We start from the raw sequence: 13,803 nt of genomic DNA, 5'->3' as shown, positions 1-13,803 counted from the left end.
TTTGTAAAAGTTATTCACATTCTCTCGCTCTCTACTTAAATACAGTCATACCTCAGGTTACAGACGCTTCATGTTGCATTTTTTCGGGTTATGGGTGCGCCAAAACCCGTAGTACCGGAATGGGTTACTTCCAGGTTTCGGCGGTTGTGCATGCACAGAAGCGCTAAATCGTGCTTTGCGCATGAGCGCCGAATGGCAACCCATGCGTGCACAGATGCACCGCTGCAGGTTGCGAATGCTGCGGGTTGTGAACGTGCATCCCGCACGGATCACGTTCGCAACCCGAGCGTCCACTGCAATGATCATTCATTCGTTTTGGACTCAGGGTTATGCCCAGTGTGTTTTTGTTTTGTTTCTTGTTTTTTTTGTGGGGGCGCAACCTTTGTGCAGAAGCTCTGGACTTTGTAGAAAGCTACAAAGGGGCCGAGTTGCACAGTTATGCAGACTACAGCCTTACTATTTTCAGCCATGGTTATAAATAGAAAGGCAGTCTGTCCCACCAATTAAGCTTATTGCTTCAGCTGAGTGTAAACTCTTCCTAGAAACTGCAGTAGTGAGCGACAGTACAGGATCCAGGCAGGCAGTAGCCTTGTTTCTGTAAATATTGTAAGAGCTGCATTTTTATTTTGTTTAAAACTATCAGGGAACTGCCATCAGAGTCAGAGGGAGAGAGCGGGCTCCAGAGGGATTCCAGAGAGCGTCCCGGGATGGGGAGAGGCAGCCCATCTTCTGGGGAAGGGAACCAGCGTAGCACCAGTGGAGAAGGGGGGCAGATGGGGGAATCGGCGAGGCAGTCCCATGACTCCTCGCCGGGGACTAGCGGGGAGAGTAAGGGTCCTCCGCTGCCCACACCCTCCTTGTGCAGAAGGCTTCCGCGCAGGGAGAGTAGGTGGAGACTAGGCGTCAAAAAGCTTCTTTGCTGGAAGAGGTTCAAGAAACGCCCACTGACGGATTCTGCCAGCGATTGAGACAGCCATGGGTGAGTGGCTGTCCAGACAGAAAAGGTTCACTCAGGCAACCCAGCCAGGTGTGGTGCTGGTTTACGCACGAGCAACCCCTAGAACCATTACAAAACCTATGGCAGAATTATTCACAGCAGATCTGCTTCACTTAGCAAATTCTTCTGACGTAGAGGTCAACAGCTTTCTCTTTCTCTTATAAAATAGGGCAGTATTCCTTCTTTACATCCAAAGTTTTGCCTCATTAGACAGAAAGTGTGGTCTGTGATCTATTCCAATATCCTGAGTAAATTAATTTTCATGTTTAAAAATATATAGCATACATAGTTCATAGAGAAGCTTTTGAATATGTCTTCCTTCAGTCTTCCTTTTTCCTGTTTCACCAGCTTCCCTGCCCCATGTTGTTGTTGTTTTTTAAAAAAATGAATCATGGATATAAAATCAATTATGCCTGATCAATAGATGGTATGACATATTCTTAATTTGCACAGTTTATTCCAACTGCAGAATCTGGGGTCCTTTCTCGCAGAATTTGCAACATTTGAGACACAGAATACATAGGCTGACTGTGTGTAGTCACTCCCTGTGTTTGGCACTGCATATGATAAATAAATTGTAATTCTGTACCTATCTGCGCAGACATTTGTCTCACTGAAGCCTGAAACTATGGTTGCCTGCCCTAAATGATTGCAGCCCTCCTTTTGTATTCAGTTTCAGAAATAAGGAAAATGTTAGAAGATGGTTTTGTTTTTTGTTTTTTTAATTGCTGCTGACTAAGAAGTGTCTAAACATTACCTGGCATGGTCTCTAGTAATCACTCCCTTCAGAAGCAAAATGTTTGCACCCTTGAAAAAGTATTATATTAAACACCCATTGAGAATTTGAGAGCCAGTATGGTGTAGTAGTTAAGAGCAGTAGACTCATAATCTGGTGAACCGGGTTCGCGTCTCCCCTCCTCCACATGCAGCTGCTGGGTGACCTTGGGCTAGTCATACTTCTCTGAAGTCTCTCAGCCCCACTCACCTCACAGAGTGTTTGTTGTGGGGGAGGAAGGGAAAGGAGAATGTTAGCCGCTTTGACACTCCTTAGGGTAGTGATAAAGTGGGATATCAAATCCAAACTCCTCTTCTTCTATTTGTAACTTCAAGAAGCCAACTGGATGTTGGTGCCTCTTAGAAGAATAAATGATGGTGGAAGCATTTACATGCTTCCAGATATCGATAAACAGTTTTCTAAGCAGAAAGAACATGCCTAGGGGAAGTTGTAGGAAGGAAGCTTCTACCCATAACTATTCATCACATGGTTTGTGGACTGTGGAAGTTAAGCACCAAGCACCAAAGGATTTGAACCAGGAGTGTTAGAGACCACGCAATAGTTCCTTAGTTGTTATCACCAGGAGTGAGTGAGCTGCAGGTACTTACAGCCTGCAGAGTTTTGAATTCACTTGATTCCATGAGTCTTTAGGGTCAGCCCACCTTATTGGTCCACCATTCTGGACCAATACAGAGAAATATATTAGCTGTTTTCAGACCAGTGCAAAACATCAAACCAAGCAATATGTCCCGGCTTGGCTGTGGGCAATTGGTTATTGCCTGAGATAGACCTGCAGTTATCATGTAGACTACAGATGGCTAACCTGTGATTCTTCAGATGCTGTTGATCTACAGCTCCCATCATCCCTGACCATTGGTCATGCTGGCTAAGGCTGATGAGAGTCAGAATCCATATGGGCAATACTTAAGTTTGTACTACCTTTAAAGATAACGGCATTTTAAAACAAGATGGTTGTACTAACAATATTGAGCTTTACACTTATAAATATTCACATTAAATAAATTACACTTTATATTTATAGGTATTATTCTAACACACCTGGACCTCTAGAAAGGCCCCCTCCGAAAAAGGTAAGATTATTTATAATGGCTTTTAAACATTATTATATTCTCTCATCTCCTCACATTTAAAAATGCTGCATCAACAGCTGCTCACTGTCGAACAGACAAATTTCGGATGAATTCAAGTTTGGCACATCCAAATGGATTTCAATCTCTGGCCCAACTTCAAGGATTTGCAAGGCTCTGTCGTCTACATGGAACTCTGTATGGACAATGTGTGTGAATTACTATACAGTGGTACCTCTGGTTATGAACTTAATTCATTCCGGAGGTCCATTCTTAACCTGGAACCATTCTTAACCTGAGGTACCACTTTAGATAATGGGGCCTCCCGCTGCCACCGCACGATTTCTGTTCTCATCCTGAGTTAAAGTTCTTAACCCGAGGTACTACTTCCGGGTTAGCAGAATCTGTAACCCAAAGTGTTTGTAACCCAAGGTGTTGGTAACCCGAGGTACCACTGTAGTTGGGATCCAAAGAACAGTACAGCTCAGTCTGTGCTGTGAAGGAGATACCGGCTCCTGGCTCCCTGGCCACAGTGCCAACTGCGTTCATTACTCCGGTAGCTTTGAACAGCAGATTGTGATATGCCAGAGATCTCATCTTTAAGGTTTGTGTGTGTGTGTACATGGAATCAAAAATCCTAGGGCATGCTTATACTGTTAAGTGTGGTTAAGGTACCATTCTTTTCCGTGTATAAGACTATTATTTTTTTTTACTCTAAAATAATGTTCAAAATCTGGGCTCGTCTTATACACGGTAGCTCTTTGAATCCTATTCATTGCCATTGGCAAGAAAGGTGATGACCATTTCACGCTTGTCCAGTATGTGTGCAACCGTTCAAATGCACATCACCCCAACCTGGAAGTGGCCTGAAAAGCGGGTGGCACAGGGGCAGAGCTGGCTTATGCATACTCTACTAGCGTGTGTGTGGGGGGGTCTGTCCCCCCCTTGTTTCATTTTCCTTGTAATGTGTGATTTGCAAAACATTTGCCACAGTTTGTTTCCCTGCAAAATTTCTTTGCGCTACAATAATACTTTATTTCAAAATTGTCTCCTTTTAATAGCTAATATGCAAATAAGAAGGAAAAAATCTCTTTAAAATACCTTCAATTGTGTTCGAACGCTATAGTCTTGTTCTTTATATTATTATAGGCTTTTGGCCATTTTTTTTTTCATGTGGGTGAATCTTATTACCTGAGCTTGGAATTATCTGTAATAAGAAGAAGTAAAACATGAAGAAGAAATGTTTTAAATGTGAGACGGCAAACAGTAAAAAGAAGCAACTTTTATTAAAGAACGTGAGTTGCCTAAAGCCACCAAGTTTTGGGTTGAACTGAGGTATTTTTTCTCAGTCCTAATCATGCCCAGCCACTAGACTAGGGGGGCACCAACGTTTTTGGACCAGCGAGCACATTCTGAGTTTTGAGAGACTGCTGTGGGTTCCAGTCACAAAGGGGGGGGGGGGCATAACTCAATTAGGCTGCTTTTGGGAGGCATGGTGTCTCACACAAAATTAGAGAGGGGACAGTCATGGTAAAGCTTTCCCCTAATTGCATTTCTATACCAGAAGAGGCTTAACCTGTTGAATTTCTGCCTGCCTGTACAGCTGTTAAAGGCAAATATGCTTTTCTCCAGTGCCAACTCAGAACCAAAGTCCAGACTGTCACTTAAATGGGAGAGATCCCCGTAAAACGTGAACTTACTTCTGAGTAGACCTGGATATCATTGGACTGTAACTTAACTGTACAGTGAATACTTAATGAGTGCTTGGTCTTTAGCTGCCTAAAGCTCTCTGCAGAGTGAATCACATTTGCCTTTTGTGGAGATTCGTATTGCCTGGCGTTCAAAAGCCTCACTTTTAAAGTGCCTTCAGAGTGATGAGGGTATTTGGTTCTAGTGATGTCATAAAGGCACTAGCCAGCGGTCAGCCCTTAGCAGTCAATCATACACCCTGTAGTCTTCTATTTGGGATGTGTTTTCACAGCCACCAAAGCAAAAACACACACCTCATTCTGAAAATGCTATGACTAAACAGTCGGTCTGTATCCACATACCTTGGATCAAGTCCTGCTAACTTCAGTGGGGCTTATTTTTGACTTGATATATAGGTTTGCTTGCTTCATTGGGTCAGACTTGCATGTGAAACCTTATCTGTCCTATAAAAGACATCCTTATCATTATTGCTTTTTATTGACTGAAAGGAAGGCGAGTTATAGGTCTTCTCACCCAATATTTCCTTGTTTTCACATTTTGTTTTAAACTTTGGATACTCCTTTTCACCAAAAAGCAACATTTAACTAAAATAGTAACATAATGTAGTAATATAACACTTTGCCATTTTCTTGGAAAGGAAGTAAAGAGTTACAACTTGTTTGCTTGTTTGTGTGTTCAGATATATAGCCCTCTTATCATATGGGCTTAAGATGGATAGTAACGTATTAGGTTTTAAAAGTTATGTAATTAAATTCAGAGCAGCAGTGGGGAACTTCTGGCCTGCAGGCCTAATCCAGCCAGCCACATCCTTCAAGCTGCTCTGCCAGGCCTGTCCCAGAGCCTCACCCACCTATTAATCATCCCATGTGATTTTATGGCTTTTTTTGGGGGGGGTGTCGTTTTATGGCTTTTACCATTAGTCATCTTGCCATGACTAATGGATCATTTGGTGCATCTACCATGTTTTAATCATTAGATTGAAAACAAGCCCTTAAAGAGCTGGCAAAGTAATAATGCTATCTTTGATCTTAGCACTAAGCACCACAGCACAGCACTAGCTAAGAGAGATAAGCGCTGGAATGAGAGTGGAGGGAACGTAGTGCTAAGATCGGGAGAGAAAATTCCTCTGGCAGACGGATCTTTGTAGCCACCTGCAGACATGTGCTGTAGTGGAGAAAGAGCTGGAAATGTTCTCTGTGCGTGTGTGTGTGCCTTTTTTTTTAAAGGATTCATTTTTTTCGCCCCGCTCACCATTGGAATGTGGCCCACATTGTCACAGATCGTGAAAATGATAGAGATCTTCATCAGGTTTTGCAATGGATAAAGCAGGCTGTAGCTCATGTTGCAGAATATGTCAGTCGTAGTTCATGCCACAATAAATGTGTTAAGGTTGTGTGTGTGTGTTTTTAATGCAAAAGATCTCTTACAAGTAAATTTATCTTCTGTCTTGAAGTTGAGTCATGAGAAGAATTTCCAAACTATGTAATAAAGATGGTGGTGATTTATACTGTGTATCGGGGGCCCTTTAATTTTCTCTCTCCGCATGGTGTGATGTATTATGTGCCACAGCACTGATACTACTGTACCCTCCCTCATGCCAGTGCAGGTAGCCAAGCCTAGGCAAATCCCAGGCATATGTAAGAGACAGATATCATTCAGCTCACAGGCAGTGAATCTGTTATAGACTCACTCTGCGACTCCTGGCTTTGGACTGTAATGTGTTGGTAGTTCCATAAAGTGGTATTGGGCTCTCATGCATTCTTTGAATTGTATGCCTGTGAGGTTGAGAAGAGGGTAACATAAATGCAGCACATTGTCTTTGCGAATTGAAATCTAATTTGTTTACCTGTTTATTTCAGTTTTGTAATAGGTATTAGAGTCATGAAACTAGTGGAAGAGTAATAAAACAGTAGTTAAAAAAAGGCTTTAGGAAACAGCAACAGGGAATAATTTGTTTACATGTCTTCTGATGCTGCAAAATGTCCCTGTTAATATTAAAACCTGTAATAAAAATGCAAATAGCGGTGTTTGCATACATTTTAACAATTTTGTTGATTTATTGAATGCATGTGTTTTTACATTAAATACTAGACCTAATTTGAACATTTGCCTGCCTGCCTGCCTCTCTCAGTATAAGTATATGTGTGTGTTTGTACACAAACACATATACATACATACATACATACATACATACATACATACATAACATAAGTACTAAAGAGAAACTGTAGCAGGTGAAAAACATAACATTAAGGGAAGAGTGCTATATCATAGGAACTTAACCAATAAAACCCAGCAGTTTAATGCATTATGCCAGATACGTAAAGTCCAGAGAAGAATGTTTGCTTCAGAGCTGACATTTCAGATTAGTAATTCCAGGGACAGGGCTGTATCTCACAATAAATGTGAAACATTCCCTGTCATCAGTCAAGATCATGAAGAGGCTGCGCTAGAGTTCAAATGTTAGCTAGTCTTCCATTTTAATACATGCTCAGATTAAATGTGTGCTGTATGATGAAGTATGTAGGCTCCCACTCAAATGATGAGATTCACTTGGGAAAACAGCCAAATGTCTTCTGGTTCGCCTTCCACTTTGTTATGGCGAGAGAGAGATTGATTTTCAGAATAGGCTGACACTTTCCTTCATGTAGGCTTGCTGAATACCCCAGTAACTTGGCCCTTGAAAAGCTACTTTTTTTTGCTATCTCGTACAACTTTGGTATCTCATACAATCTTTGTGTGCTTTTTGATGTTCTGAATTGTTTATGGCTACTTTTGTTATGCTTGTCATTATGCATTTGATAAATGTGTTGTAAGCCGCCTTGAGCATGGTCTTAACTTTGGATAGGCAGCATACAAATAAAATGGTTGATTGACTGATTGATAATTTTAAAATGTATTGAGATTATTGCAGTACAGTGGTACCTTGGGTTAAGAACTTAATTCGTTCTGGAGGTCCGTTCTTAACCTGAAACTGTTCTTAACCTGAAGCACCACTTTAGCTAATGGGGCCTCCTGCTGCCGCCGTGCCGCTACCACATGATTTCTGTTCTCATCCTGAGGTAAAGTTCTTAACCCGAGGTACTATTTCTGGGTTAGTGGAGTCTGTAACCTGAAGCATCTGTAACCCAAGGTACCACTGTAGGTCTGTATAACAACTGTGCTTTGTTTGAAGGAGTATTAGAAACTGAGATTTGAAAGCTAGGAGCTAAATGGCACCTTAAACCTAGGTTATGGGCGAAACTCCTTGTCGCAAAATGTGCCTAGAACAATGGGAGTTTCAAACACTGAAGTACAATGTCTCCGTCAGCTGCAAAGCTATGAATTTTCACATAGCAGCTTCTGGATCAGTCCATTGATCCATAAAATGTTAGTTTATAAGAGAAAGAAAAACTGTATCAGGCAACTCACTAAGGACTTGTGTTCGCTAGGTTCCAGGATCTATGCCAGGCATAGGCAAGCTTCGGCCCTCCAGCTGTTTTGGGACTACAACTCCCATGATCCCTAGCTAACAGGACCACAGAGGGCAGGGATGATGGGACTTGTAGTCCAAAACATCTGGAGGGCCGAAGGTTGCCTATTCCTGATCTATGCAATGTTGCTGAAAGCCGAGTACCTGTTGAAACAAGCCCCCGACCCAAAATGAAAACAGAGTGTTGGGGAAAGGCCATTTGCCTTCCGGAATAGCTCATATAACCAGAGGCAGCTGCAGCTTGAGATATTTTGCTGCTCATGAATACTGAACTGCATTAGTTTCTGAATCTTTTAACAATGTTGTTAGAGTAGTTGTTTGCTGCAGATCTAAAGGAATAGATGTTCTTTGGATGTTTATTGAGTGTGTTACCTTCAGCCTCCTACAGAACGAGCAAAACGGGGAGCTGGCATGCAGCCTGCCATACCACCATCCAAGCGAGGAGCAGGAGATAGGTCTTCAGTTTATTACGCAGAACCCAAGAAGGCAAGTCGTGACGCTGAGGCTAATAAGCACCTGACATCCGATGATGGTAACACAAAATATTGTATCTGGTACCTAAGACCCCATAGTTAAATGCAGGCAGATTTGGTATTGATGTCCTGGTTTACATATTATGCTTATCTTTCTCTGATTGTAAAATGTACATAGTCGCTTAAGCCAAAATACTTGTATTCAGTGTAACATGTGCACCAGAGAAACTAAGCCTTAAAAAAAGAAGCTTATTAAGAATCAAATGCAAACCAATGCATATTTGCAGACATTACAGGTCTTTTTCAATGTTCTCACTGAAAAAAGTTTTTAAATTTACAATTACAGCATAATTTCCATATTCTTTTACTAGATAAAAGCTCAATATTTAGTAACTGTTAATGTCTCTCTTATTTATAACATGACTCTTGCAACTTTGCATCATATCACCTTCTGCCTCCTTTTTATTATTACTTAATACAGAAGTAAAACATTTCAAAATGATGAAATATATCAGGCTGCTGTTATTCGAAAATATTTATTGTATACAAACATTGCCCTTAAAGAAGTAATTTCTTTTTTAGCTACGTCTAAATATTGTTATAATTTATTTATGCTGGTAGTTTTCACAGTGTGGGGTAGATAGTGATTAATACAGATATATTTTAATCCTGTTTATTTTCAGGACGGGGGGTCTATAAAGCTCGTACACCCCCGGAAGAAATTAAAGAGGCTCAGCAAATACAAGAAGATAAAAATTTGCAAGTGGAAGTACCTGTTGACCAGGTAGATTTAAAGTACATTTCTTCTTTCTGAATGAATTGATTATAACACTTCTCTCTCTCTTTCATCTGCTTGTGCATAGAAACAAATATTGGGCATGATTGACTGGCCTCAATGCAGCAAATTTCAGTGCATTTAAATCCCATTTACTAGGATGGATGGAGTCTGCCCTGTGTAAGGGCAGAAAGCAGTTCTGCATACACAAATGGATGGTGACTGCAATTTTACCTTCTGGCTGCTTCCCCATCTACTATGTTGAATTCATCTCTCAGGGGTCCTCCAGCATCTAGTGTTGGGTTTTGGTAGAGCAAGGGGCCGCAATGGGAAGGAGGAAGAATAGAATAGTCCTGGTGATATGCAGAAGTGCCCTTTAAAGGTAAAGGGACCCCTGACCATTAGGTCCAGTCGTGGCCAACTCTGGGGTTGTGGCACTCATCTCACTTTATTGGCTGAGGGAGCCGGCGTACAGCTTCCGGGTCATGTGGCCAGCATGACTAAGGTGCTTCTGGCGAACCAGAGCAGCACACAGAAATGCCGTTTACCTTCCCGCCGGAGTGGTACCTATTTATCTACTTGCGCTTTGACATGCTTTCGAACTGCTAGGTTGGCAGGAGCAGGGACTGAGCAACGGGAGCTCACCCCGTCACGGGAATTCGAACCACCGACTTTCTGATCGGCAAGTCCTAGGCTCTGTGGTTTAACCCACAGTGCCACCTGCATCCCCTTTAGAAGTGCCCTTTAGATTTCAGCTATTAGGTTTCAGCTGTTAATTTCAATGGAAATCTTACGTGTATACTTAAAGCTTATTGCAATTGGTAAGACAGAGTTGCTCAAATCTGGCTAGATTGTGGTTCTGGATATTTGAATGTGTGTTTTTGTTTTCTGCCAAAAGTAGACCACTATTTCCTGTTCTGTTAAACCATTTGTTTTCAGTCTTTCCAGATTCTGGATGCACCTTTAGCCACAACCTGAAAGGTCGGGCGAAGTTTTAATTTTAAAATAAATAAATGTTTGTGTCCCCTTTTTCTATTTCTGTATTTCCCCCTTCACTCACTGTCTTTCTCAGAACAGATCTGCACTGTGGATATACTGGTTTTAAAGTCAATAAGGGATGTGGGTGGCGCTGCGGTCTAAACCACTGAGCCTCTTGGGCTTGCCTATCAGAAAGTTGGCAGTTCGAATCTGCACAACGGGGTGAGCTCCCGTTGCTCTGCCCCAGCTTCTGCCAACCTAAAAGTTCGAAAGCATACCAGTGCAAGTAGATAAATAGGTACTGCTGCAGCAGGAAGGTAGACGGCATTTCCATGAGCTCTTGTTTCCGTCACGGTGCCCTGTTGCACGAGAAGCGGTTTGGTCATGCTCAACACGTGACCTGGAAAGCTGTCTGTGGACAAATGCTGGCTCCCTCAGCCTGAAAAGTGAGATGAACACTGCACCCCATAGTCGCCTTTGTCTGGACTTAACCATACAGGGGTCATTTACCTTTACCTTAAAAGTCATTCCTTCCTTTTAACAAAACTGGGGAATGGCACTTGTTACTTGTGTCTGCATCAAGAGGGAAGGAAGTAGAATTCCCTTCAAAAGATGTTTAACATTCGTGCTGTATAAACGTATACTTACCCCCCAACCCACATATACTCAGTCCTTCTACTCTTTTTCTAAAAGGAAAAGCAGATTTTATCATGCCACGAATGAAGCACTCCCTTATGACCCACTTATTGAAAGCCAATGTACCGTTACAGAGCAGGTGATGGAAGATGCCTTTGTGGAGCCACCATCTCATCCAAAGCCCTGCTGACTTACTGTGTCCAGGGCAGAAGAAGCATTCAGTTGTGAACTCTCACCTGTACTCTGAAGTGCAGCAGTCTTGTTAGAAGTTTACCACCTCATTTACCATTTGCAAAAACGGGACCTTAGGTTCACTTTACTGTTTGAGAGGACTTTACCCATTTCCAGGCTGTCAAATTAAAATAAAGGTAAAGGACCCCTGACAGTTAAGTCCAGTCGCAGACGACTCTGAGGTTGCGGCACTCATCTTACTTTACAGGCCAAGGGAACCAGCGTTAATATTGTAACACCAATTTAGGATGGCAAGCTTTCAGTAAGGCATAACTAGTTTGTTTTCAAGAGTGGGGACATGGGAAACAAGTCGATTGCTTGATTTTTTTCTGATTTGTGATAAAATTACATAAGAGCATTTTTCTTTCCTTGTGTTCATGCAAATCTTTATTGGAATGCATCATACTCAAGGCTCCTGCTGAGGTTGTCCCTGATGAAGACATTTATGCAAATTGGAGTACAGAAGAAGAGGTTAGTTTTGTTTTTGCAGTATTTGAGAACTTTTTTATACAGTTAAAATGGAATCTTGATCCTGGGGTGTTCCTTGCCGATTTTTATATCAGTCAAACAAATTAACTTCTTAACACCCAAAGCCATTCATATTGTGGCATTTGAGATGGGTTAGTATAGCCCCGGAAACTGCATTAGTTCAGACCTGCTGAGATCAATACTTTTATTTAGAGGTGTAGTTGTATTATTTAACGTAGACAATAAAAACATTTGTAACTACTAAGTATGCTTTCGTGTCAGGGAATGAAATAAGGGAATTCTCCTTTATGCAACTTTAATAATCAGATTAAACTTCTCCACCCCTGAGTACATATATAACTGGAATGGCTGAACTCCTGTCGCTGTCACTCAGTATTGTGTAAAGTTCCTAAGATATAATGTCCATTCTCATTATGACAGGCTGCAACTACATTTAGGTTTTGTTGAAGTCCTTTACTACCTGTTTGTAATATGTTTGTAAACACAATGTGTAAACATAAATATTAAGCCTTTGCTTAATTTTAAGTAACTACCTCTGCCATAAGCATGGCTAGCATACCATTCAGATGGTTAGAGGGCAAATAGGGTAAGAGCCCCATTTTGTTATAGTGCACTTTACAGTTAATTTGAAACTGAATTTGAGATGGTAAGAGACCTGCTGGATTTTTTTTGGGGGGGGCACAATCTAGTGCTGTCCTCTGTTTTAAATGTAGCCATGCAAATGCCTCTAAGAAAGCTTACTTATATCTAGAGATTTCTGGATATAACTTTCCGAAAACAAACCTCTTTCACTATCATGGAGGTTCCATTTTAAGCATATGCATAACTTACTTTTTCAGAATTTTGCTTCATTCTCCGTTACCTTTCGATTATTAAAGTACTTTTAAAAGTAGTACTTTAATAGTGGTACTTTCCAGATGTATCTAAGAAGCTTGTTCATAAAAAAACCCTGTATTAAAATAAAAATTTGTACTCACACACTTGTGTGTGTGTGTATAAAATTATTTTATTTTGACAAACTATAAATAAGAATAAAAAAATTGCACTCCATGACTGGGACCATTCTATTGTAACTATCCAACCTCCCAAAATTTCAACACCTCCTGCAATGGTTTGACCCCTTTCTGTTTTAACAGTAAAAATTCCAGACACCCTCCATATCTCCTCAGAATCATTTTTCCTGCACATTCCCAGTCTTACCTTAATGTCACATGTTAATTTATCATTAATAGCTATACCACACACCTTTTTATACCATTCTTCCCTTTTGATAATCTGGTATATATTGTATAGTTTAGCAAAATTGTACATTTTAGTTGTATGTTTAGATAACAGTAGAATGAAGGATTAATGATTGCTTGTGATTGTTATCATGTAGGCTGAAGAATATTATCAAGACGTGAAACCTGAGAAAAAGGTCTGTTTTAAATACCCAAATATTTCAGTGTATAGAAACTATGAAACAGCAAGAGCTGAAGTACTGAGTTGGGGAAATTGGGGTGCAACAAGCATTTGCTCAAGTGAATTAGTTTATCAATTCAGGAGGTACAAGACCATCTTTCATGTCTCCCCTACTATACAGAAGTGATGGAGTCCTTTATATAAAATATATATTTCTCCCATCTATTCAGGCTCAGATAATAACAAAATAGGAAAGTGCTTATAGAGTGGTCTGTTCATTTGTAATACTTATGCGGACTTGGGGGAAGCACTTGGGATAGAAATTGCTTAGGATCACAGCTTCCTTACACTGATCTGAACTGAGCTCAGTATTCCCATTTACCCAAGCCACTGACTTTCTCTGTATTATATTTTGGACTTGGCTTGGGGCCTGACAGGGGTGCCAACTTGAATAAAATATTGTGGGGGGCCCAGGTAAGCCAACCCCATATAACTGATCACATGATGTAGTGCATCCACACCATTTGAATGGGAATACCCATCAACTTTGTGGGGACACGACCCCCTCAAATATTTTATTGTGGGGGCTGAAGCCCCCACGGCCCCTAGAAGTTGGCTCCTATGGGGCCTGAGGTGTCCTTCAATTTCCCATTTCTCTTGTGGCCTCCCATATCATCTCTCACACTGTTTTTCTAACCCTCCTGAACAAGAGTTTCTTGGGGCTGCAGGGGGAAGAAAAATTTGGTAGAAATTGCCTCCTCCAGTGGCAGCATCCCTG

At 41.2% G+C, this 13,803-nt stretch overlaps 1 protein-coding gene across 6 annotated transcripts in view; it reads left to right on the top strand.

The window, feature by feature from the left end:
• The window catches only part of DCDC2C (doublecortin domain containing 2C), a 60,969-nt gene that overhangs the window by 12,116 nt on the left and 35,050 nt on the right, over positions 1–13,803 (top strand). For all 6 annotated transcript variants that reach the window (XR_014166929.1, XR_014166930.1, XR_014166931.1 and 3 more), the window contains exons 6-10: positions 2,815–2,863; positions 8,421–8,574; positions 9,199–9,299; positions 11,547–11,606; positions 13,003–13,041. Coding sequence is in view for 3 of the 6 variants with exons in the window: in XM_081906300.1 (XP_081762426.1) it covers positions 2,815–2,863; positions 8,421–8,574; positions 9,199–9,299; positions 11,547–11,606; positions 13,003–13,041 (403 nt within the window). In the remaining 3 variants the exon portion in view is untranslated. The remainder of the gene's footprint in view (positions 1–2,814; positions 2,864–8,420; positions 8,575–9,198; positions 9,300–11,546; positions 11,607–13,002; positions 13,042–13,803) is intronic.

The sequence above is a fragment of the Podarcis melisellensis genome (assembly GCF_964234715.1).
Source record: "Podarcis melisellensis genome assembly, chromosome: 3".
Taxonomy (NCBI): domain Eukaryota; kingdom Metazoa; phylum Chordata; class Lepidosauria; order Squamata; family Lacertidae; genus Podarcis; species Podarcis melisellensis.
This window is presented reverse-complemented; position numbering and strand designations above follow the sequence as displayed.